Source organism: Nilaparvata lugens, chromosome 5 (genome assembly GCF_014356525.2).
Source record: "Nilaparvata lugens isolate BPH chromosome 5, ASM1435652v1, whole genome shotgun sequence".
In the NCBI taxonomy this organism is placed as follows: domain Eukaryota; kingdom Metazoa; phylum Arthropoda; class Insecta; order Hemiptera; family Delphacidae; genus Nilaparvata; species Nilaparvata lugens.
Genome location: NC_052508.1, coordinates 15,158,785 through 15,186,556, shown reverse-complemented (window position 1 = coordinate 15,186,556; position 27,772 = coordinate 15,158,785). Strand labels below are relative to the sequence as shown.

Sequence of the window (27,772 nt, the reverse complement as noted above, 5' to 3'; positions counted from 1 at the left end):
TGTGATCAAGTCTGTGGGAGCCTCTTTATTCCTAAAAAAGAGTTACATCTAATTTGGCTTACCTTTTGATTCTGATACAGGCTATTATCAAGTATTTTTGGTTGATGAATTAATCAATAGCTCTATCACTAAATCGAATATGTCTATCAAGCTGAAAGTATTGAGAAGTTATTACATTTTTGGAATAAAGTTTTTTATTTCAATACAATTTCTATTAAATAAATATACAAACGTCTTTAATCTGGAATTTAGATAGTATTTCACGCAATAAAAATCGATACAGTTAGAAAAGTTAGAGATCATACACTGATAAGCTAGTAGAAAGTGTAACTACTATAAATTATTCTAGGAAGAATCAATCTACATGTTATGACGTCATTAATTAGTTGTGGGGACTGAAGTAATAGTAGATATTGGCTTAATTCATTACTCACACTTTGATGGCGTCATAAAATTCAATTTCAATACATTACAAACACAAAACACTATTTAGATGGCAGATTCAAACAGTGACCACTTTTAAATTGAGGATCATTTTAATTAAATAGTCTACAATGAGTATTAATTGATCTTCAAAGAAGGATGGGTTTCATTTATTTTTGTTTCTTCACGGTATATGTTATTACTCATTAAAAATTTTGTTGTATACTATAAAACATTTTGCTGTCATTCTCATTCTGGAATTTCAGGAATCAGAACAATGTATAAAATGAGGAACAAATTTAGAAACTCAAATGAAAATTGAATTTGATAGAAAATGAAAATATTTTTGAATAAGATAGAAAGTTTTATTCAACTAAATATAAAACCATTATCAATTGAAACACATACTAATTTATTACCTAGTAGAAAAAGTACTCAAAATAAACGTTGATTGTGTTCGTAATTGATTGACCATAATTGGGGCAGAAACTCCGGTTGCATGTTATCGACAAAATTTCTTCTCCACATTTTCTCCAATACTCGTAAGCCCTCAATAGGATTACTAAATCTGTCCTTGTAACAGTCGACTACCTTCAATCCGTGTGGATTATAATCCTCATTTTTCACCCTAGAAAAAGAATTGAATAACTTTCATTAGAAATAATGACAAAATAATGCAAGCAATATCTAAGATTTTACTTATTGATGAAGACAAATGATGGCTATCAAATTGGGAGCTAGAACAGTGGTGTCCGAGCGAGTCGCGAGACATAGTTATGACACTATAGTGAGGTCCACGTTATAATGGCAGTGGAGGAGAAAGATAGGAGAAGAGCGTTGCCGATTCTCTGCCTTGTCACTGCTTACTGTAGAGGGTAGCTGATATCGGTATATTATCTGATGTAATATTAACAGTTCATTCTAGTTTAAAATAATTATATTATATTCGTTTAAGAAAGAAATATTTTTCAATGATTAAATGATAAATTTTCATAATTGAGATTGAATATTTTGTTAATTATATTTAAACATTGTTAAAAACCGATCTGGCAACGTTGCGGAGCTATAAAAGGATAGCGCTATCTGCATTGTCGAATTGTAGACAAGGATAGTAGCACCAATGTTAATCAAATACTGTCATTATAATGGGGACCTCACTATAGACTAGGGTTACCCGATCTCAGCCACTACTGTCCTAGAATCATAGCAGAGCATTGAACCGAATTACTGCTATTACACTACTGCACAGTACTGACAGTGACTGTAGTCTCACTGGTCTCTCAATCAACCTGGTGTTCTAGTAATGAATATTTATACATTCATAGGTACAATATAATTCTTGACTCATTATGAATGATTGGGAAAGGAGCAACAGGCTTAAAGCTCAAAACTGTTCCTTTCCTAATATAATCCTTTCCAATTGTGAACCTAATTATCACAGAGTGCTAAAGTCCTTTCCTAATATGAGCCTAATTATCACAAAATTGACATCTAGTCCTTATTAATTACAAGTGTTACGTAAATTAACGTAAATTTTAAAGTACAGTAACTCATTTATTACATGGTTATACTTGGTTGTTGAATAGAATAGAATAGAATTTATTGTTTCTCATTAACAAAAGTACAATATTCAAGAAAAAGCAAAACAAGCCCCATTATTAAAATTTATTGCAATTAAAATTATACACTGAGCTGAAGAATATAATAATTTACATGTGAAGGCCAATAGGGAATGAGAGGATGCGACTAAAACATTTTGAATTAAGTTTACAAATTTTCCAAGACGTGACGATTCAGGAATAATTATTAAATGTTCAAATTCTTATAAATTAGCATGAAATATCCTTTACTTAGTGGAGTTGGGATAAACCACTACATAACATAACTAAATAACCAACTACATTTACATAACTTGGCGATAGTCCACACTATAGCAAAGTCGCTGGTCAAGCTGGTAAGCTTGGACAAAAATCGGAGTGATGGCAAGCGTAGGCCAACAAAGGCGAGCGCTGGCAAAGCAGCAATCCACACTCTCGCGCTCGTCGTCATTTGTATGCATTGGGCGATAGTGTGGATACGGTAAAACATGAATTAAGTAAATAATGCAATATGGTGTAATAATATAAATTATTATTTCCAAAATAAGTCGTATAAGTAAGACAGTAATGCTGAATCATAACAAGCGGGAGTTTCCATGGATAGTTACCTACTTGTTCTACAGTGCAGACACTTCTTATACAGTAAGTTGAAATAATCTACAAAAAATGTCTAGTATCTCAGTTGATATTATCATAGAGAAAAAATAGCGTACCGGTAAGTAGATATCCCATGGTAAAGGGCGTTTATGTCGCAACTTTTACTGTTATCTCAAGCCGATTACTGACGATTATTATAGATTCTTACTGTTTTGGCCGGGTGAGAGTGTACGAATGGCACAATATGAGAGACTACCAGCGTCACATAGCTTCAAAGTAAAGAAATACGTGGATTATCGGCTTGAGATAACAGTAAAAGTTGCGACATAAACTCCCTATACCGTGGGATATCTACTTACGCTAATGTTTCTCTATGATATTGTGCAATTCTACAGAGTGTTTACGAACTCCCTTCCAATACTCTAGGGCATTGTTCCTGGGTGAAAAAAAAAACAAAATATCATATTTGAATTGTCCGGAAGTCTTCAGTTACTCACACAGAGGCCATTTTGCTTTTTTCACTTTTTTTCTAAATAATGGTTGAACATACACAATTGAAACTTTGCATGATCATTTACAACAACTAGACTAAGCTACAAAAAATATGATAATTTTTCAAATTCATAAAACAAAATTGCGGCCATTTGAAATCGTCATTCTTAAATAAATCAGAACCCGTTATTTTTATAAAAACTTTACTAAAACAACTTTTTTAGTAAATTTAATTGCATATCGATTGGTACCAGATGTTTCAAGACTGGACTAATATTAAATGAGATATGGCAGCTTTAGAGGTTGGTGACCCATCTTTAGAGGTTTATGTAACGCTATTTTATTGTTTGAAATGACCTAGAATCGCTTACAATTAACATACAAGATTTTTGCATCTTAGAGGCGACTCTATCAGCATGCCTTAGCATGCACTGCAACTAACCTCCAGCAGTGTCCTATCACTAATACTGCCATATGTCAGTTTATATTGATCGAATCTTAAAAAATCAGGTACCAATCGACAGGTAATTCAATTTACTAGAAACGTTATTATTATATATTTTTTGTAAAACAAACGGTTTCTGAGTTATTTGAGAAACATAATTAAAAATGGCCGCCATTTTGTTTTATGAATTTAAAAAATTATCATAATTTTTTGTAGCTTTGTCTAGTTGTTATAAATGATCATGCAATGTTTCAATTTCGTATGTTCAACCATTAAGTATTTGAAAAAAAGTGAAAAAAGCAAAATGACCGCTGTGTGAGTAACTGAAGACTTCCGGACAATTTAAACATGATATTTAGATATGTTTTTTCCCAGGAACAATGCCCTAGAGCATTGGTAGGGAGTTCGTAAACACCCTGTATAATGAATTATCAAAACTTTCAAGCGTATTTTCATTTCAAAATAAATACTAGTATTAAAAAAATAATAATAAAAAAGAAGAAAAAAATATTACCAGTAGCAAGTTTGACCGAGTTCATTCAATAATTGATCATTCAATTCGGGCACTTGATCATCTTTCCTTCTCAAATAGTTGGTGACGACGCTTCTCAATTCTTGTTTCCTCGGTTCGGGTATGCGATCTCCTTTCAATAGAGCTCTAGCAGCTGACCGAACAGCCATTATATCAGGTAATTCCAATCTCTACAAAACCAAATTACGGTACAATTATTAATCATCATCATCGTATTTTCTACTGAATTTGCATAACAGAGATTAGACAGCCACATTCTAAGAAAGGAAAGAACGTCGTGAGATGAACGAAAGTGACTTCTTGATACAGTAGCCTAGAACAAACTGTTATCAAAAATTAAATTACCAAGTTCAAGATTAGTACAAAGTTATGTAGAGTACAGTATTATCATGTACATATATACAGTATATATACATGTATATATACAGTATTATCATTCGTAAATAATTATTAAATTATTTACGAATACAATTTTTGATAGGGAACGGTTGGGGATTGGGGCTTATTTCTTTCCTTCATTTAATTTTTTATCATTTTTGTAGTTATTAGTAAATGAGTAAAAAATAATAAGTTGATAAGTTAATAAGTACATATTGTACAAGAGTAACCAATAAAGATACCTACCTTGGACTCATTTTCGCACACAGGCAGTTGCCTATGCGAAAATTTTATTTCCTATTCATATTAATTTGTATTTAATTTAAGACTCTTTTCAGTGTACCTTATTCATTGTCAAGTGTATGATTATTTTGTACAGCTGGAATTTGTTTTTTTATTATGTTTCTTTTTTATTATGTTTCTTTGAAATAAAATCTTTTTTGAATTGAAAAAAAAAATTGAATCATTTACAGCCGGTTTCCGAGCTCGGGATTTAGCTAAGTTCTAGACTTTAACTGGCTTTAAACTCTGGAGTCAGAAAATTGGCTTTCCGAATCAGAGCGTTAACGTAGTTGAGGACTTAAATAGACTCTGGAGTTTATAGATCATGTTAGACCCTGGAGTTTACAATTTCGCTTTCTGAGTGAAGGGCTTGAATTAGAGTCCAGGACTTGAATTAGATTCTCGCCTCTTTCCGAGTCAAGGATTTATCAAAAATCATTAAGACCAGGACTTGAAACAGCGTGATTTTAGACCCTCGACTGAGGTAGGGTTTAAATTCAAGTTCTAGACTTAACTGAGCAAACACAATTCAGTTATTGTTTTGGAGTAGATAAAAAGCCAAAATAGATGTCATGGAATACCTAAATTATTTGGATTAGTCCATATAAATTAATAATTTATAGTTTGCAAGTTCATTTTGGAATATAATTGTATCAGAATTATGCGTAAAAAACCAACCTCATTTTATGACATAACCTAAAAATGTTCAAGCAAAATAATACAAGGATTGCTTTGGAATTTATATTCCAATCTGAATGTTATTAATCAATGTCATATTCAACATATTAATAATAACAATAATTAATTATTACTCCAGTTTTTTTTCAAAACAAATACGTTTCAAACTAAATAGCCTAATGAATTTTTATTCCAAAATCACTGGTTAGGATCAATGATCAATAACAGCATAACGTAAAATGAAATGTTTATTCATTCACCTTTCAAAGGTTTTGCTTCGAATAGGCCTACAAAGAAATCGAAACGTATTTTTACAAAATAGTTTGGAGAGCATGCTCATTTGAATTGTCCCGCTGCAATCAGCTGTTTCGTTTTGCTATAATGCCAACAATACAACAGCAAAATATTGTGAATTTCCCTCATGTCTACTGCGTTTAAGTCCTGGACTCAAAATAAGTCGAGAACTTGATAGACTCCGGAGTTTAGAAGATAAAATCGTGACTCAGAAAGTCAATTTAGACCCGAGAGCTTATTTGAGTCCTGGACTCTGTATGTCCAGAACTTATAGATCCAGAGGTCGGAAACCGGCCCTTAGATTTTTCAGATGTACCATAGGATAGTTGATAATTTTGATTCATTTTAAATTCACTTATTTTTTAAATTCCAACGATGGAGTTACAAAATAAGAACCATTTGTTGAGTAAAGAGTAAATAGGAGAGGTTTGCTTGTTTCTGGTCCAAACAATGTATTTCTTTGCCTTGTCCAATAAAAACATGAACAAAAACTTTTATACCGAGGGTGTTACTAGCTATTTTCGTTTTTGCTTAGTATTCAAATGTTAAATTTAGTATTAATATCGGGGTACCGAGCTTATTTATTTATTGATAAACAAAACCCAATTCTTTAAAATGATTGGAGAAGGACTAATATTTTTTACTATGGGGATGGTCATGTTTCTATTTTACAGCTGGCTATACGTCAGTTTTTTAATTTCGGGGATGAGATATTTTAATTTTCTACAGATGCACTCAATCACTCACTTTTATTATTCACAGACGACGAAAGTCTCAGCTGTTTTTCCAAGGATGAATTATCCTTTTAATGTCCTTCAACCAGTTTTTCCAGGGATGAGACCTAGTGCAATCGAATTTTTATACCATAAACCTACTATGTTCCAAATTTCGTGAAAATCGTTAGAGCCGTTTTCGTGATCCGTTGGAAATAAATAACCACATAACCAGATAAATATAAGAATATATATACAGAAATTGCTCGCTTGATATAGGATGTTGCTTCCAAACTCTTGCCAAGTACAGTACATACAAAAAGAATGCCGACGAGCGCGAGAGTGTGGATGCCTACTATGTCACCCCTCGCCTTCAATTATGGATGCAATCAATTCACCGCTTTTGATGTGATTATGCTCGCCTCCACCGCCCGTATAGTTGTATACAGCGAGCCGCTTGGCAAGCGACTTGCCGAGAGTGTGGCGCTGGCATTAGGGTGGACTCCCACTAGCCAGCAAGTTGTACTTTTGCTGGTGGTGATTTTTATTTGAATTATATTAAATATTCATCTTTATTCTAATCTTCCACTCGCTCCTAATTCACGGAATTATTTTCTGGGGGAATTCTAGTGGTGTGTTGGAGGTGTTCAGATTACAGAAGTGGGCCTTGAGGGTGATGATTGGGGAATCAATACGAACAAGTTGTCGGCCTGACTTCAGAGATCTTGAAATTCTTCCACACCCAAGCATTTATATTTTTGATACAATCTGCTTCATAAAAACATATTAACGAATTTAACACAGGTGAAGCATTTCATAGATACTCGACCAGGTATAGAAGTAACTTGAGAGAGAATGCGCACCGGTAGAGCATGTATGAACGAGGTGTACGGAGCTCAGGTATTCGAATGTACAACCTGTTGCCAACCCACTTAAAGAATTATCAGGGAAGAAATTTAGAATTTTATTGAGAAGGGAGCTGCTGTCAATTGGTGCATATTCAGTTGAGGAATTCAATGAATATTACAAACCTCAAGTTGGAGGTTTAAGATGATAGCACACATTTTCTTGTGGTATAAATTTGACAAATCCATAAGCCTATACCCCTTTTGTAGGAGGTCAGTGGATTAAATGAAATATACTAATTGATCATATTGTATGGGAATGGAACAATGAATTTGATTTTGATGTGTAGTTCAAATTTGTAGTTTGGATTCAAGTTTTTAAAGATTTCAAATTATGTGTTACCTGTCGATTCTCTTTTGTATTTGAAAGAGGGGCATTGCATTCGGCAGCCAGTGAATTCTTCAGTTCCTGTTCATAATGCGAGTTGCGAATGTGACACTCAAAGCACAGAAGAAGTACGTCATGGGAACAATGATCTTTCATTTTTACTGCAAAAAGCAAAAAAAAAAAAAACATAATCAGAGCCAATGAATCATTCATAAAATCAACCTGATTATACTAGGCATAACTAATTAATACAAACAATATAACAACGTGTAGTACCCTTTATTAAAAACTTCAAAATATTTTTCTAACAAATATTTTAAAGTTTTCAATAAAGGTTACTACAAGTTTTTATATTGTTTTTATTAATTTAAATCAAGTAGCCCATATAAGTGAAGTGATTTTAGGCATAACTAGTTCCTTTACTAGGCATAAAGAGATTCTTCTATTTTATAACCATAAATTTTAATAATAAATAGTTGATTATTCGAAATAAATGAATTTCGGATTTTTATAGTCAGCGAATTCGACAAACATTGGAAAACATTAATATTAATTACTACTATATGTCATGCTTCATGGTTCCTTGAAATTCAGCTTTATCATGTAATGAAGTCACTATACTCATGAACTCAACCACAGGGAAATAGTAGTATAAGAAGATCTTCCTTGGTATATGACGTTCATGTTCCAAATTTCACTGTTTGTTCAAGCCGATTATTGTGAATTACTTTTGACTATTGTTGATTATTACTGTCTTGGCCGGATGAGAGTCTTAAGGCCGGCCACTAACGTTAGAACATGCATCATACACAGTCGTCATACATTGTTGTCTTCACAGCGAAACGCTTCCAGCAAAATTTTTTGAGGTTAGGTTTTTGTATCTCCGATTTTTGTTGCTTCTTCTTCTTCTTCTTCTTTGATGGCGCTACAGCCTAAATCGAGCCCTGGCCTCCTCAATACTGCGCCTCCATCAATCACGATCTCTTGCATCCCTTCTCCAATTCCTGATGCGAAGAAGTTCTGCAGCATCCTTTGAGATGCCATCCACCCATCTCAGTCTTGGCTTTCCCAATGGTCTTCTGCCTCCTGGTTGTCCCATATATTATATTTTTCTGGGAGACCGAGTGTCTGGCATCCGCTCCACATGCCCTGCCCTTCGCTGCTCTATTTGAGGTCAAATTATTTTTATTATAATTTGAAAATTTTCAGTGGTTTATTTATTGTTATTGGTTGTTTAATTTATGTTGGAAGCCTCTCGCTGATGATAAACAGGTGTATGTGCATGATAAACATGTATATCATGCATGTTCTACCGTTAGTGGCCAGTCTAAGAACGGCACAGTATTAGAGACTACCAGTGTTACATAGATTTATGACGAAGAACTAGGTGCACTATCGGCACAGAGAAATTTGGTACATAAACGCCTCAAACCATGGAATATCTTCATACATGGATATGGATAGCTATTAAATTATTAGACATCATGACCCTGGCTAGTATGTACATTTCCAAGAAATGTGGTTTTTATTGAAAAAAAAAATGAAAAAATATTTTATTAAACAATATGAATCTCATGAACATGACACTAGGAAAAAGTTCGATTTGGTAAAGCCCGTCATAAGATTGCACAAATCCTACAAGAGCAATAGATATCAACGGTTCGTACTTTTCAATAAATTGCCCTCCGTGATAGAAGGAGAAGGTGAAGGAGATATTAAAAACTAGGGTGTTCTATACCTTGCTTAGAGGAATACCTTGACAGCGAATTTGAGACCATATAATGAGTCAATTTTAATCTAGTCTTGATATACCAAATGTTCTTCTATGTTATCTCATGCTGTTTCATGTTATCTTATGTTTGTTTTATTTTATCTTAAGTTGCGTACAGATATACGCGCCTCCAACAAGCTCCGCGCACGATCCGCCCTTGCTCCGCAATCGCTCCGCCCACGCTCCGATCATGAACGTTACGGGAGATGTTAGCTCTTCTCTCGTTTTCCACTCTTGTTCCCCGGTCGATCATCAATCGATCTGCTCGAGTGACGTTCGATTGCAGAGCAGAGCGAAAGTCATTTATTTGACGAGACGTATATTTATATATTTGTTGATCAATAAAACTATTCTATTCTATCATATAGATAAATCGATATCTTTACACTGCATCAAACTAATTATATTTTCAGATCTGCAAACAGATATATTGTTCCTCGAACTGACTTAACTATATGTAGAAGACAATTCAACTATCGCAAACCGGCCAACGGTCTCGAAGGCGGATGAGGAGCAATCCCAACGGCGGAGAGGGCGGATGAGCCTAGGGAGTAAACCCAAATGAAATCCAGGGTAGGTTACACTCTGAAAGCTGCAGCGAAAGCAAGTGCCTAGGAGAAGGCGACTCTAAACAAACGACCCTGGTCCTCCAGGTTGGGGGTTTGGCGTGGTGTTAGCTGCTCCACCCAGTAAAAACTCAAGTTGCTGTGAATCCTTCAAACAAGCCTCGGATGTCGGACGGAATTTCGGAAAATTATAAAGGAAAAAGAAATGGACTAAGGAAAACAAAACGGAAGTATGTATTGAATGTAGCAACATGGAATGTTAGGACAATGCTGCAGCCTGGTAAGATGACAGAGATAGCAAATGAGTGTGAAAAGTTTAAGATTGATGTTTTAGCACTACAAGAGACTCGGTGGTGTGGAGATGGAAGAATCGATAAGAAAGGATATTCTCTCTTCTATAGCGGTCCAGACAAGAGAACGGGGGGGCAAGCAGGAACAGGGTTCCTCATAAATGCAAAGGTCAGAAAGAGCTTCATTTCTTTTGAGCCATGTGATGAAAGATTATGTAGAATTACATTGAAGGGGCGCTTCAGGAATATATCTATTATATCGGCATATGCACCCACAAATGAAGCACCAAATGAAGACAAGAATGCTTTTTATGACAATATGAGCAAACTGTGCGAAAGGGTATCAAGGCATCACTTGTTACTTGCAACAGGAGACTTCAATGGAAAATTAGGGAAGGAAGATTTCCTGGCAGGAATAGCAGGAAGGTGCTCAATGCATGATGAGACAAATGAAAATGGAAGATATCTAGCACAGTTTGCAGCAGAACAAGATCTTTTCGTTGCAAGTACCAAGTTCCAGCACAAAGAAATACATAAAGGAACATGGAAAGTGCCTGGAACCCAAAATACTAACCAGATCGACCACATTCTGGTGTCTAAAAGGCAAACTACATCTCTACTGGATGTGAGAGCACTGAGAGGCCCAAGCTGTGAGTCGGACCACTTTATGGTCAGAGCTATGATACTGGAGAGGATATCGCTAGTAGGGAATCAGAGCGGACCTAGAAGAGAGAAATGGGACCTGGAAAAGCTGGAAGATGAAGGGAAAAGAAATGAATACCAACAAGAATTGAAGAGACATTTTGAAAACAATGAAAGAATGGATATGGATATAGATATGACATGGTCTGACATGAGTAATGTAATCAAAGATGTGGCAGAAAAAGTAATCGGAAAAAAGAAAAAGGTCAAAAATGCTGAATGGTTTCATGATGAATGTCTACAAGCAGTGAAAATTAGAAATCAAGACAGACTGGTTGCAATGCAGAGAAAAACAAGACTTGCCCATGAAAAGTATAAAGAAAGCAGAAGAGAAGCAAAGAAACTCATCAGAGGTAAGAAAAGGGATTTTCTGAAGAAGGAGATGGAGAAAATAGAGAGGCTGAAAAGTCAAAATGAGGTTAGAAAATTCTACGAAGCAGTAAGAAAGTTGAGTAAGGGATTCCAGCCAAGAATCAATATATGCAAGGGTGAGAATGGCTCTCTTCTGACAGAGGAAGGTGAGGTTCTGAACAGATGGGCTGAGTTTTTTGAAGAGATTCTTCGGGGAGATGACGAGGTGAATGAGGAGTGGGCACCAAAGTACCAAACTGCCGAAATTGAAGTGGAAAGTCCAACTCTAGAGGAAGTGGAGCAGGCCGTTAGGAGGCAAAGTAACAATAGGGCTCCCGGTGGTGATGTCATACCAGCTGAACTATGGAAGTATGGCGGGAAAAAATTGAACAGCATGCTCCATAAATTGATAATGATGATATGGGAAAGAGAGACAATGCCCTCAGAATGGAACAATGGAATTATATGCCCAATACTGAAGAAAGGGGACAAACTAGATTGTAAAAATTATCGAGGCATCACACTCTTAAATGTGGCATACAAAATCTTCACCTCAGTCCTCCTGCAAAGAATAAGTGCGTATGCGGAGAATATTATAGGAGAATACCAGTGCGGCTTTAGACCTGGAAGAAGTACCACTGATCAGATATTCAATGTTAGACAGACAATGGAAAAAAGTTATGAATTTAACATAGATCTACACATGCTATTTATTGATTATAAGCAAGCATTCGACTCAATAGATAGGAATAAGCTGCTAGATGCACTTGAGAGCTATGGTTTGCCAAAGAAGCTTATAATGCTGACAAAAATGACATTTATGAGAAGTCAAGCTAGGGTTCTAGTGGCAGGAAAGTTGAGCCGAAGTCTTGACATTGTCAAGGGCGTCAGACAGGGAGATGCCCTGTCAGCTGTTCTCTTCAACTTGGCTTTGAACAAGGTCATGCGGGAGATGGACCCAAGAGGCACAATAATATATAAATCAAAGCAAATTCATGCCTATGCTGACGATATCTTGTTGGTGACCCGGAATCTGGCTACACTTAAGGAGACGTTTTTAAAGATAGAGCAGGAAGGAAAGCCACAAGGACTTAAGGTGAACGAATCTAAGACTAAGTATATGCTAATGTCAATTGCGCAGGCCCGAAGAAGAAGAAATGAACCAGTTAGGATAGGACAGTTCTTGTTTGAAAATGTGAGCAGTTTCGTTTACTTAGGCACAGAGCTGAATGTAGAAATTAAAATGTCTGAAGAAATAAGCAAACGAATAATCAGTGGTAATAGAGCATATTTTGCAAATGTTAAAATAATTAAGTCCAAGCTGATAACACGTGACACTAAAATAAAACTCTATAAAATAGTAATCAGGCCAGTAGTTACATATGGCAGCGAAGCTAGGGCGATCCTCCACGTAGGAAGTGAGGAAGTTCCTACACTTTGATACAGAATAATAATAATGTCTTCATAGTGTATCTATAGGTTATAGGAGCATGCGAATACCTATCAAAATATTATAGAAAATACGGAATTGAAAGATACGGAGCAGTGAGGTTTTGCAACATAAGAAGGCTTGTAGCGTTGTAGGAAGTCTAATCTATTCCTACAATTCGACACTAGCGCTGCGCTACATGCCAAGTGGACGCGGAAGGAACTACTCGTATATAAATGATTGAATAAGGTCCTTCGTAAGTAGCTCCTCAACCACATGGATTATCGAAACGAAATAATCGATATTTGATCCAATCGATAGACTTGCCGACAATGTTTCTGCTTTCTGCAAGACCTAATGAAGTCTCCATACGGACACGGACAATATTTCAATGTAAATAGTTTGGAGGCTGAGTTGTCGTAATTTACTCCTCTTCTTCCTTCATTAACTGCATTTCTAAATTGAATGACTATTTAGTGAATTATTTAACAGGGACATTCATTAAAAAAGCAGGAGTGATCCGTGGTCTAGTGGATAGAGTGCTTGCGTAGCAGCACAGAGATCCCGGGTTCAATCCCTCTCATAACCAAAAGTTTTTTAACCAGATCACTCCCGTGTTATCGGATGGGCACGTTAAACTGTCGGTCCCGGCTGAAGTATGACAGTCGTAAGGCCCATTGACGGCTTAAATTATATATTCAGGCGGTGGGACCTTCCCGCAAGGGACTCCCCACCAACAAAATCCATACGAATTTACTTTTTTTTTATTGAAAAAGCAGACTAATTCATCTAGTGCTCACTATCCCAGCTACAAAGTGCTTCTGCTGAACGCACCTTTTCGGCTCTTAAACGCATAAAAAAACACTAGGAATTCAACCATCAAAATCGACTCAATGGACTAGCTTCCCTGTGTATTGAAGAACAGTATTTCAAGAAATTGATGACAGAAGCAAAATTCTACGACTCTGTCACCAAAATGTTTGCTTCAAAGAAGGATCGACGAATCGAATAAAATTAAAAGTAGACCATGATGTGAGTAACTTATCATTTTGAGTTGTGAACTTGCATGTTGTGTTTATATAGGCCTAAAGGTGCGTACAGATATACGCGCCGCGAACATGAGCAATAGCAATTCACTTTTAATCAGCTGATGCCAAGCTTTTTATAACTATATCTTACCGTTTCTTTAAAAATACAGATATAATCAGCTGATTAAAAGTGAATTGCTCATGTTCGCGGCGCGTATATCTGTACGCACCTTTATATGCCAGCATCCATACAACATTTGAATTTGTCTATGGCAGAAAAAGTCAATGTGATCTTTTCCATTGCGACTATACTGGGGAGGGGGGTTGTAGCCCTACTTATACTTTTTGACTCCTACAAGTTCAAAAATCCACGAAGCGCCACTGCAGCGAAGCATGGAAATTCACTGTAGCAGATATATCCGCACTTAGAGTCTTTGAAAGGAAAATCATCCGAAGAATTTTTGGACCAGTTCGTCAAGATGAAACATGGAGAATAAGAAGCAACAGAGAGATAAACAATATCCTCCAAAACCAGGACATAGTTCGTTTCATCAAATCACGAAGAATCAGCTGGCTGGGACACGTCTGGAGAATGGAGCAGAACAGACTCCAGAGACAACTAACTGATTGAGGGTGAAATTTTCCAAGTAAGAAGAAAAGGGAGACCCAGGAGAAGGTGGCTGCAGGATGTCGAAGGAGATCTGAATAGAATGGGGATTCGTGGATGGAGAGGGATGGCGAATGACCGGAACGAGTGGAGGCGAGTGACGGAGGAAGCCAAGGCCCACCCAGGGCTGTAGTGCTAAGAAACAACAACAACAACAATTCAACTACATAGTAAATAAACTAATAAATATTATTCCAGAACATTTTATAAAAATAAAACCCTCTAAAGCACTTAAAACAAAAATTGAGAACTGGATCAAGACCGAAAATGTTATAGTCAAAATATTTTAATTCTAGGTATTCATCAATTCGTTATTATCATGTTTTATCCAATTATTTCCCCCTTTACTATCTGAAAGTTGAATCTGAAAGTGTCTACTATCAAACTGAATTCAATTTATATAATGTTATCCTGCACTAATTTCAAATTCTTGATAATTATATCAAAATGAATATTTGTTTAACGAATAATATTTTATTTACGTTTATGTTTATACTACGAACGACTCCACTATCATGTTTTTTTCTTTTTCTTTTTTGAAAGTGAATGCTAATTTTTTGTTTGAAGTGTTTGCTAATTTTTTTTTTGTTTCTACAGTTACTTTTTTCTAATTTTCTCAAATTGGAGTGCTTACTGAATGCTCGTTGCTAGCATTCACAAACTTTGTTTTGCTGGCAACGCCAATATTATATATTTTATTATTATTTAGTTTCAATAAAAGCTTTTGTATTTTTGTTAGTAAATTTCTAATCTATGAAACTGAATTTTGTTTTCCATGTTTTGTGAATTATCTATATGAATTTGGCAATAAATTTGATTTGATTCTATATCCATTATTATGCTATATTTTCTGTATGGTTGAAGCATGTCAAGTTCAGTTCATGACATAAAGAAGCTGTATTTCAAGGGTAATTGATATGATATATTTTCTCTATGCTTCATAAAGCATCCTGTTCAACTTACTAGGAAAATATTTTCTGTACTCGAGGGGAACTATGTTCTTGCGTCTCAATGCTTGCTTGGAGCCACAAACGACACACTCGTTATTCTTGGGCAGAGCGTAGTATTCGTCGCCGGCCCCATTCCTGCCTGACGGCTCAAATGTCAAACGCAGTCGTAACGGTTCCTCCGAAATGATTTCAGCTAATCCTTTCGTCAAGTACCTTCAAAAAAACGTTAAAAACTCAGTCAGTAAGTGATATTGTAGCAATTAGTGATAAAATGAACAAGTAAAAACTACAGTTTACAGTAGGTAATACAGGAAGTAATTCTGTAATAGCTTCAAGCTGTCAATTTAAAATTGAAAAATATGCATCTATAGTGAGGTCCACGTTATGATATGACAGTGGAGAAAGATAGGAGAAAAACGTTGCTTATCCTCTGTCTTGTCAATGCCTTCTATAGACGGTAGCTGATACAGGTTTATTGGTTTAATGTTCAAGTAGAAATTTCAATATTGTATAGTTTTTATTTTTTGTGTAGAAAGAATGTATTTATCAATACAATAATTGATTAATGCATTTGTTCACAGGAAAAATGTGGGAAGGATGACTTATTACTTCTCAAGTAATAAAATCAGTTCAAATGTTCAACTAAAAATTTCAATTTTTCTTATGTACCGTAATATTAAAAAATTCAATCAATGTATAAAAAAATTCAATCTCGTTTCAAATAATCCATTATATTTTATTAAGCAAGAAATTGTATTTTTCAATAATTTTATAATACATTTTCATAATTAAGATGAAATATTTTGTTAATTAATTATTAATTCTACATTGTTAAAAGACGATCTGGCAACAGAGCAAAGCTAGAGAGAGATATAGCTCTATCAGCTTTGTTGAATGATAGACAAGGATAGCAATACCATTGCTAATCAAACACTGCCATTATAACGTGGACCTCACTATAGAATTTTACAGAATATTTCAGACTTTATCGATAGGTTTTTATACCAACACTAAATTGAAAGATTGTTTTATTTTTGCACATAGAACTGTTTCGAATTGAGTTATTCTTGGATTTGATTTTAGTAGAAATTATAGATACTTCATCACAATAAGTAAATAATTTATAGTGTAGAGAATAAAATAGAAAGAATGCTATATTATTCAAGTTAACACAATACAATATAATACAATACAAGCACACATAAATTTACGACTTGATTACACACAATCGCCAGCCAAAATATCGTAAATAATTTATTTATTTATTACAGAACAAAGAAGACTACAGGCATTAAGACCAAAACAGTTTTCACTACAATTTACAATCGTATTAAGCAAGTTACTGAAGAAAATAAGAGATACAGTACATGCAATTTACAAATACATGAGAAAAATATGAAGAAAGCGCAAGTAATTGAAAGTAATCTAAGTATAAGTAATAAATACAGAATGAAGATAATAAGAATACAATTGAGCATAGAAACAGGTTAAATGAATTTTGCTCACCATGTGGCTTTACTGTCATCACAAGTACAAAGGACTTCCCCATCAGGCGCCTCCAGGTAGATATTGTGGTACAACGGCTTTTGGCGTGGATTGTCCTTGACTGGTTTAGTTGAGAATTTACGAGTGCTGTTCACACTTTTCGATGATTTCGAGAACTCACTGCCAACTACCATTTGCTCGCCACTGCCTTTCTGGTTGAACGGAATATTGATGTAGATTCGCCAGTAATTTACTGAATGAGCCCACATCTGTGTGTCGCTCCACAACAATCGCTTGTACCAGGGAAAATGTCGTTTCAACTGTGAAAAAAATACAATCTACAGTGAAATGGAAACATGAACAACGAAGGAAATTGGAATTTTCCGAATTGTCTTTGGAACAGTTTTTGGCTAGCTAATGTGTCTTCTTCATTAACATAGAGTCTGAATAGATTATACTATATAATTATTAACTACACATATCTGTGGCTTGGTGCAAGAACTAACTACCTATGTCAAAATATCAACTTTCTCACAAATCAGCTTGAAAGTTCACCTTGTATTTCGAACTACGGCATTTCAATACGGAAATGCGAGTGCTAGAAGTGCAGAAGTCGACATTGGTAGTTCTGGCACGGAGTATGAATGACAATCTAAAAACATATGTCTTCATTGGTAGTTTTCGCACTCTCAGGAAACTGTCAATCATGAGAAATGAGAAAAATGTCAATCATGACATTGGTAGTATAAATTTTATAACTCTTTATTGCTTTGAGATAGGACATTGGCACGTCTGGAACTGAAAATAATCTATATTTTTTGAAAAAAATTGACATTGTTAGTTTTTGCACCAAGCTACAGATATATAAATAAATTTAGTACAACATTTGCTGACTTACAGCACACCACACTTCGTTTAGTACGATTCAGGGTATAAATTCAGCATCTGATTAACATGGATTGCTATCCTTGTTTGTCATTAGACAAACCAGATAGCTCTATCCTTTTCCAGCTCCGCACTATTGCCTAATTGTTTGTAGACTATGTAGAAATATGATGACCTATCAAAACATTTCATCTCAGTTTATTATTAAATCACGAAAAAGTGTTTTCTTGTCGAATAAAAGTTTTTCAAATGGAAAATAATAAGTCACACATAAGTTTAATAAGTAATGGTACACACTTGACGGATCCTCATAGTGTGAGCAATATTATTAATGACTTTGTCGTTATGGCAGTTATGTTTTACTAGATATTCCTAACAGTTCAAGTCCTGTTAATGTACCAAATCCACTAAATTGTCAGTCTCCACAAAGATTTAGATTTGAAACTATTGCTGAGTGTCAATTAAAAAAAATAGTGATGTCATTTGAAAACTAACTCTCCTCTGAACCGAATGATATTCCAATGACATTAGTTAAAAAATATCCAGCAATAATCAAACCATTAGCACATATTATAAACTTCTCCCTAAAATCAGGTCATTTTCCAAACAAACTGAAGGTAGCTGAAGTCTTGCCAACATTAAAAAAAGAATACCAAGGATTCAGGTGGTTAAAGGCCAATATCATTGATATCAGTATTTTCGAAAATCATTGAACGTGTGGTATACGGAGTGAGTCATATGTATGGGAACCATTCAATAAGTTGGAGACTGTTGTAGATATAATACTGTAACTTTCAGGATAAGTTATTGGACAATTACTCTACCTTTTGACGTAAAACTAAATTTCAACCCCTCATAAGGGGATGACTTAGGGGTTGTAACTCGAATATTTTAAATGTAAACACCCATTGTGTGGTACATCATTTTAAAGACAGTTTTGAAACTATATGCTATGCGTCAAAGGTCAAATTTATGTACTATTCAAACATTAAAATCAATATACCCTGCAGTAGTAGATGCACATTTGGCATACGGTCGTTGCATATATTGTCGTACAAGTAAGAGCAATCCAGATAAAATCCTTAAGCAGCAGCAAAAACATGCATTACGAATTATGCTAAACCTTAATAGAATTGACTCTGTAAAAGTAGCCTTCTATCAACTTGAAATCTTGACTGTATATGAACAATACATATTTGATGTTTTTGTCTTCTTCAAAAAATATGCTGGTACAAATCTATGAAATAACACTTACAACTACAATACAAGATTTGGTCATATTACAGACAGACACAGATTAGTTCTTTTTGAGAAAAAACTCATCTATAGAGGAAAGAAATATTTTATGAAGCTACCAACCAATTTGCAAGTATTAGAAGATATTCAAATATTTGTAAAGAATTTGAAGGAATATCTGGTGAACCTATCGCTATACTCTTTTACAAGAGTTTGATGTTAATCTTTGACTATTTAAGTTGACAATTTATTTTTTCTTTTATAGTGTTTGTATAGGCTAGCCTAGCTTTAACTTGACACTATTCAAATGTATTTGTACATGTCCATGAATAGAGAATTTTCAATCAATCAATCCACTTGAAAACGAAAGATAGTATTTATTGAGAGTAGTTTAAAATGAAAACCTTGTATAAAAACACTTTTGAAGTAGAAACAATTAGGTTTCAGCAGTGACGACGTTTTGACCTGTTTTTGGTCATCTTCAGACTAATGAAGAATGGATTTACAACACAGTAACTTGATAAAGTTCATCAAATCATCACTTACCATTAGATTGTTGAAATATTCGAACAACTGGACTGACACTAAGGCATCATCTGCAGCGTATTGGATTTGCCTCTCGGAGAGACAGCTGTCTTCCCAGTTACTACACCTGATTCTCCAATCTTTATCCAGTTCTTTATCTATCAACAAATAAAAAATACAATTATATGAATGTCACAGTTCGATTACCTACAACAAGGATTTTAATATGACTTGGATAGTAAATCATGTTTAATTTAGATATAGAAGTTGTAGACTATGTTTATTTAATTTATGTAATATGTTTATGATTCAATGTATTAATAGAATAAAATATATTTTTTTAAATGTCGTTTTATAATTGTTTTTAAGTTATTCGAACTTATTATTTATAGCTGCGTACACATATTCGCGCTTCCAACCCGCACCGAGCACGCTCCTCCCTCGTACCGCCCTCGTACCACCATCGAACCACAGTCGCTCCGCCCACGCACCCATCATGAACGTTACGGAAGATGTTAGATCTTCTCGCGTTCCCCGGTCGAACCACTGTTGCTCCCCGGTCGATCATCAATCGCTCTGCTGGAGTGACGTTCGTTTGCGGAGCAGAGCGAGAGTCTGTACGCACCTTATTATTATCAAAGTTATTTCAAATATCAAATCATTGACGAGCCGCTCTTTACATTTTCAAGTGTCGTTTGCACAGTTCCAGTTTAAACTAAATTGATTTCAAACTGGATTAAATCCATATTAGGCCCATGTTATACAAGCGCTGATGCCGCGCTAATGACGCGAGAAACAGGGCGTTGAATGTCCTTGTTATAGATCAGCGCTCGTATAACATGGGCCTAAGTTTCATGAGTTATAATGTGATTCATATTGAGTTTAAACTGATTATATTTAGTTTGAGCTACGACGGTGCAAACGGCCCTAATTGACTGCATTGTTACGATTAAGTTCAGGTTGTCAATCAGAATATTGATAAACTCATTCTCCAAATTGATTAATATCCTATTTTCTGATTTCTTTTTTAATTTCAATGTTCTAAATTGCACGATAGGAGAGGCTGTTGTTAACTATTTTCAAAAATAAAAGAATCCTTTAAACTTTCATTCAAAAATTAAAGTGCCTAAAGCTGGGTTTACACCAAAGTTATTAACAAAATGTTAATAAATTAATCCTTATAGATTCTATTAGATTGAACTGAGCTTGACAAACACATATGTTCATCATGTGTATGATAAGTTATATTCAATCTAATAGAATCTATAAGGATAAAGTTATTAACATTTTGTTAATAGCTTTGGTGTAAACGCAGCTTTACAGTGAAGCCCACTTTATAATAACATTGGACAAAGATAGAAGAAAAGCGTCGCCAATTCTCTGCCTTGCCACTGCCTTCCATAGAGCACAGCTGATATCGGTATAATGATGATTTAATAAAATGAATATCGGGGTTCCAAGATTCGCTCGTTATTTATTTATTGATAAAAAACACAATTCTTTAAAATGATTAGGGAAGGACTAATATGCAAAGCCCAAAACTGTTTCTTCTCCGAATTTTGATTTATACACTATAATTAATCCAAAAAGTAGGTTATGTTGCATACACTTGAATCCAGGTCCAATTTCCAATCCAAACAGAAAAGTAACAATTTAGATTGTTTACAAACCAAATTGAATAAAAAAATAACACTCACTAATCACTTAAAACTGTAAAATAATGATTAACTTTGAAAATTATGATATACTTCAATTTAGAATGATATACCATGTCATGTCAACAAATAATCATATTATTTTGATCAAGTCGATTAAAATTTCTATATTAATATTTTCTCGTGAGGTAAGCTGATTGATTACACAGCTGGAAATAATTTTGTAACTTTCCCACACACGCATCTTCTGTTATCGACAGACGACAAAATTATCATATGTTTTCCCAAGGATAAATAATTATTATCGTTAATTATGTCCTTCAGCGAGTTTTCCCAGGGATGAGACCTAGTGCAATCGAATTTTTACATCATAAACCTGCTATGTTCCAAATTTCGTGATAATCGTTAGAGCCGTTTTGGAGATCAGTTGAACATAAATATCCAGATATAAAAATATATAGAAATATACAAATATACAGAAATCGATCGCTTAATATAATAGGATTTTATTTATCAGAAAAACTCAATTACAATTTTTGTAATAATACAATACACAAATAAACAATTAAAATTAACACACACACACACACACACACACACACACACACACCACACACACACACACACACACACACACACACACACACACACACACACACACCACACACACACACACACAACACACACACACACACACACCACCACACACACACACACCACACACACACACACACACACACACACACACACACACACACACACACACACACACACACACACACACACATATATATATATATATATATATATATATATATATATATATATATATATATATATAAATGTATAACTGATGTAATATTAACTGTTTAAAATTACCAATTCTATTACATTCAAGAAAATATATATTCAATGATTAAAATTTAATTATATTATTATAAAAATAGTATTATTTAATAATACATACTTTTCATTATTGAGATGGAATATTTTGTCGAGTAATCATATTTGTATACTGTTTAAAATTACCAATTCTATTACATTCAAGAAAATATATTTTCAATGATTAAAATTTAATTATATTATTATAAAAATTGTATTATTTAATAATACATACTTTTCATTATTGAGATGGAATATTTTGTCGAGTAATCATATTTGTATATTGTTAAAAAACGATCTAGCAACTTTGCAGATCTAGAAAAGGATAGCATCACTAATGTTAATCAAATACTGCCATTATAATGTGGACCTCACTATAGTGATTGTATTCAAGAAAAGGAATAATGATTGATGCCGAATCTACATTTTGGCGCAGTCAGCTGGCCCAGCCTGTTAACCCAACGTAATGAAGGCTGGCAAGCCACCAATTCACAAACTGGCGCTGGTCAACATTGGCCTTCATCAATCAATCAATCAACTCATTTATTTCACAAACAAACATAATACAAAATAACAAAGAAAGATGTAAAAATGTGAAATAAAAGTGGACAACCCTAGGCATAAGCCCGATTGGGGTGTACTACTCCTAATAAAACAACTAAAAATACTCAGAAGAGTAGGCCTAAGGCCGCTCCGCTCTATAAATAAACTTGGCATAATAAATTATAACTTAAAAGAAAATGCATTTTTTTCTGCTACGGTAGCCCATCACATGAAAACAAGGATGAAGTAATTACATTATGAAAAATAGAAGTTATACAGAGATGAAACCAAAAATAGAAAATTTACAATGCAAAATGCATGCTCTAAAAAAGGATACGTTAATTATTTTATTATTTAGGATTCAATAATAATCAATGATGAAATTTCTTATTTAAGAATATCATCTTACAATTTTCAGAAATGATTCAGTCATTAACACTGAGCAGGTAGTTTTTCAAACATTTCAGAAATGAATGTGAAAGTTCCTGGCAATTGAGATATTGTGACACTAGATTGAACAATCTAGGATCATTAAAATAATATGAATGTTGAAATATCGTTAAATTCGATTGTGGAACCTGAACCATAAACCGTCTAAAGTTATATCTCACATCTCTAATGAGATTTTCAATCAAACTCCTAAGAAAAAAAGCTTCAATACTTTATAAACATAAAGATTTCTTATTGGAAGTATCTTGAAATGAACAAATATTGGTCATGAATGCCGATAATTCAACAATTGGCAAGAGAAAAACCTAGAAAACCTAGGCAGTTTTAGGTGTTCTGGTTATAATACGAATGAAGGACTTTTGAAAAATTATGATGGGATAAAGTGTTGAGACCATAACTCATCCTGGAACTAATGAGAGCATGATAAGCATTTATCATCACACCAGTGGGGCACAGCTCTCTCAACATGTAAAAACTCCTAATCCCTCTACAGATCTCTTTTTTTAATTTAGCTACATGTTTCTTCCAAGATAGATTTGATTCAATAACTAGACCAAGGTAATTAATATTGCTCACAGTCTCAATTATCAGGCAGTTGCAGTAATCTATAGCAGCGCATGAGTAACGGTGATACGACAATGGTGTATTAAAGAATAGATCTCCTCTTAGGTTGAAAATCATATATTTAGTTTTTTCACTCATTACCATGTAATTCTTACTAAACCAGTAGTTTAAGACTCTCAAGTCGGCATTCATTTTCACATATAATGCATCACAATCGATTCCTGAATATTTAAGTGCTGTATCATCTAATTTCCCATCTAGTTTAGCATTGCATAGGTCATTGATATACACAAGAAATAGAATAGGCCCTAATACAGAATCCTGGGGCACTCCATATACAATGTTTTCAAAATCACTATAACATCCACCAAATGTTTATTGGGCCAACATATGGATGCGGCATAAAATACTCACTCAAATAGAGATTGGACATCTTTCCGAGGCCCGCAGGCACCGATCCGACAGCCTGGGCCAAATGCCTCAAGTCCAGAACTCCCTTGCAAGGCACGCCGTAGTCTCGCAACAGTCTGCTCGCATCACTGTTGACTGCCACGCCCGTCTTTATTATCGATCTATCAGACAGCAGTTCCTACAAAATAGCAGCAAAATGACAGACAAAACTCCTAAAATTAGCGGAAAATTGTCAGATAAAAATCCTAGCACTGTATATTTCAAACAAAAATCTTTGAAGGGAGTATTTCAAATATCTATAGTGTTGTCCACGTTATAATGGCAGACAAAATGTCAGACAAAAATCCTTTCAAGGGATATTTCAAATATCTACAGTGAGGTCCACTTTATAATGGCAGAGAATCGGCAAAGCTGAAAAGAATCTAGGGTAGAAGTTATAAGGTTCAGAGTGATAATATGTAGTAAACGTAGTAAACTTTGACTTCAATTCTGCATAAAAAAATACAAGACAAACTTCATAACCAGAACTGGTGATGCCATCCTTGTCTATAATTCGACAAAGCAGATAGAGCTATCCTTATCTAGCTCCGCAACGTTACAAGATCAATTTTTAACAATGTAAAAGTATAATTAATCAACAAAATATTCAATCTCAATTATGAAAATCTATTATTGAAAAGATTTAATGAATAAGCCTAACCTGTTTTTCCTTTTCTGAATATTGTATTTGTTTGCTCCATCAATAAATAAATGAATAATTTATTGAAAATATATTTTTTCGATGAATTAAATTTAATTGATTAATTTTAACAAGAATTAACTGTTAATATAACATCAGAAATACCGGTATCAGATATATTTTAAGGAAGGCAGTGGCAAGGTATAGACTCGGCAAAGGTGTTCTCCTATGTTTCCACTGCTATTATAACGTGGACCTCACTAACTTTTTTCGTGTTGTCCTATTTTTCCCACTAACATTAAAACGTGGAAATCACTACAGATCTGTGTGTTGACGGTGCTAGCAGTGTTTATACAATACCAATACTTTTACAATATTAACTATCACCGATAAACTAGACTAGGACCAGACGATTACCATCGTGAGTTATCGGGGTATTTCTATTTTGGAACACAAACTGTTGGTGTGAAATGAATCATTATGGAATAGGTAAATTATAAATTCTCAACTTACTCCCTATCCTAAGGGCCAAGCCACATTTAGCGTTTTAGCACTGGCGGTGGACGAGTTGATAGGGCTGGAAGCTCTCCAATTGGTTATCAGCTGATTAGGTTGACTGATAATTAGCCAATCGGAGAGCTTCCTGCCCTGCCGACTCCCGTCCCTCGCCAGTGCAAAAACTCCTGAAAACCCGCTTCATGTGGCTTAGCCCTTGGGATCAAAAGTGGAGCGGCGAAGGTAAGTGTATCAGATAAGTTATTGGAGAATGCAGCTGGAAATTTTTCATGTATTCGAACATATAATTGGAGCGGCAAAGGGAGAGTGTATCAGAGAAGGTAGCTAAGAGTGTTTTAATAATGCATATCTCAGATTCCTTCTACCAGAGACGAATAAATTTGGATTCGCACACAACAGTGACAGTGAACAATGAAAATATATTTTTCAAAATGTATAAATTCAGGGCTACTTCAACATTTATAACCTGACGATGGTGTGACCATCGAAACTAGTAGTTACGTTACAATTTGTATTATTGTTTTATTATTAATTTTAAAGAGTACTAAAATTCTATTTTTTGGAAATATATTTCCCTAAGTTCTAATGGTATTATTCATACTCACTTGGGCGGACAAAGTGGGAATAGTCTAATTAGAACTCGAGAAAATTATATTTTTATTGTTCTCCACTGTCATGTGCAAATCTAGCTATGCTAGTATAATAACGGTATCTTTTCTCTATGCTTCTATCCTACCTTCGCCACTCCAAAATGTTCTGACACATAATTGAGAACATGCACCATTTTAAAAACTCCCAGCTACCTTCTCTGATACACTCTACCTCGCCACTCCACTATGTTTTGACGCAAGTGATATACAGTACTTACTTTTAATGAATTTGGTACATTGCCCAGAGCGCATAATCGAATTAGTGAGCAATATCCGTCAATGGAAGCCAATTGAAGGAGAGCGATTTTATTGGTTTTCTTGCCTTCAGAAACCCATTCACAATCCAGACCTATGACCCGGATATCTTTACATTTTCTGGAAAATGTGAGAACATTTTATTATTATAATAAAATATTAATTGATATAAGTATGTGGTACGGTATATTAAATTTTACAGTTACATTTGGATTGTATTAGGAAGATCATCACATATAGAAAGAGCTAAACTATACAAACAAGATATAGCCTAAATGAATGGACAAAATAATTACAATCATAATTTACAATACGGTACTCCTCTTTTTAAGGAAAATTTGGTCATAATATAAATAGAATGAATTTCTATATTTGTGACAAAATTTGGACAGAAATGTTCACTGTACTTCTGTACTAGACAACAACTTCGGGTATAAGCTTGGAGGTGCGGCTAAGGTAGCTTTAAGATTGAGTGTTTTTACACTCTGATATAGAGCATGTAGCTATATAAATAGGTCAAAACATACGCTACCATTTTACGCTATTCATGATATTCTATATATTCAACACTCTCCTTATAGTCTCTTCCACCGCTCCACTAAGTCTGCACTTTTGAAAATCACTGAAAAGAGAGCATCCCATAAATTTTACTTTTCGTAATTTTAGCTGTTTCTTTAAATTAATATCAATTGGGTACTAGGTGATTGATCAAGTTAATATTACAAAAGTAAAGGAACAATTATTATAAATATGCAAGGTTAAAAATGAACAAACAATCAACTCAAGGTAGGCTAACTGAATATTCTATATTTATTTAAAAACTCACTTTCTCAACTCTAATACTGCATTGTGGCATTCATTAGCAGTGTGGATTATGTTTGGACCATTACTTCTCCACTTCAACCGGCGCAATAAGGAATTCATAAACTTTCTCAGTCCATAGCATCTACAGACACAACAAATAATTCCAAAAGACGTAACTATGAATGCTAGTTTTAATGTTCTAGCAGGAACATGGGTTTGCTTTCTAGGATATAGTTTATTGAGAAAACTATTAAAAAACTTTAGCATACTAGGTAAATTATGTCCAAATTAGAAGACGAAAGGTTCAAATCGCATAATGTGATAAGTAAATCAATCAATGTTGCTAGGATCTTTAATAACAACAAATGCTGAAAAACTCGTAGAAGCTTTACTAACGATGAATTATTACTGACAAAAAAACAGTAGATTTTATGAGTTGAACTAAAAATTTAGAAAGAGAACACAAGATAGACTATTACTAAACTTTTCTTCTAAAATGTACACATTTTAAACTTAACCTACAAATGACCAAACACACACGCTAAACAAGGAGCCACACAGCTGATAAGCACGCTGCACGCTTTACACTGGCACCATACATGCACGTTCTAAAAATCCAAACATGGATCAAACTTCAGCGCTTTAGTGGGAATTACATGAACATTACAAAATAGAAAATAAAAGATATTATGGTTATAAAATAAATTAAATGGAAGATATGGATATAAAATGGAATGGAGATAAGGGAATAGGTCCTCATAGCAATCATAAGGTATTTTGAGGAGGATAAGCGCTCCTCAAGGAATTCCCCCG

General features: G+C 34.4%; 1 protein-coding gene across 1 annotated transcript; it reads right to left on the bottom strand.

The window, feature by feature from the left end:
• Positions 1-766: 766 nt before the first annotated feature.
• LOC111058434 (exonuclease 3'-5' domain-containing protein 2) lies at positions 767-27,534 on the bottom strand. Its single transcript, XM_039427711.1, has 9 exons — positions 26,982-27,534; positions 26,119-26,275; positions 24,059-24,233; positions 19,572-19,708; positions 16,926-17,224; positions 15,433-15,632; positions 7,681-7,826; positions 4,070-4,257; positions 767-1,051 (listed from the first exon to the last, which is right to left on the bottom strand). The coding sequence occupies exons 1-9, from the start codon at positions 27,224-27,226 to the stop codon at positions 859-861; spliced, it is 1,740 nt and encodes a 579-aa protein (XP_039283645.1). The 5' UTR covers positions 27,227-27,534; the 3' UTR covers positions 767-858.
• Positions 27,535-27,772: the final 238 nt, after the last annotated feature.

Bases quoted from the DNA above. Each gene is read 5' to 3' on its own strand.
- LOC111058434 (XM_039427711.1), bottom strand. From the start codon at position 27,226: ATGCTAAAGTTTTTTAATAGTTTTCTCAATAAACTATATCCTAGAAAG. The intron at 26,276-26,981 runs GTGAGTTTTTAA...CACATTTTCCAG, and splicing joins GCAGTATTAGAGTTGAGAAA to AAAATGTAAAGATATCCGGG. The intron at 4,258-7,680 runs GTAACACATAAT...TTGGTTTTGTAG, and splicing joins ATACAAAAGAGAATCGACAG to AGATTGGAATTACCTGATAT.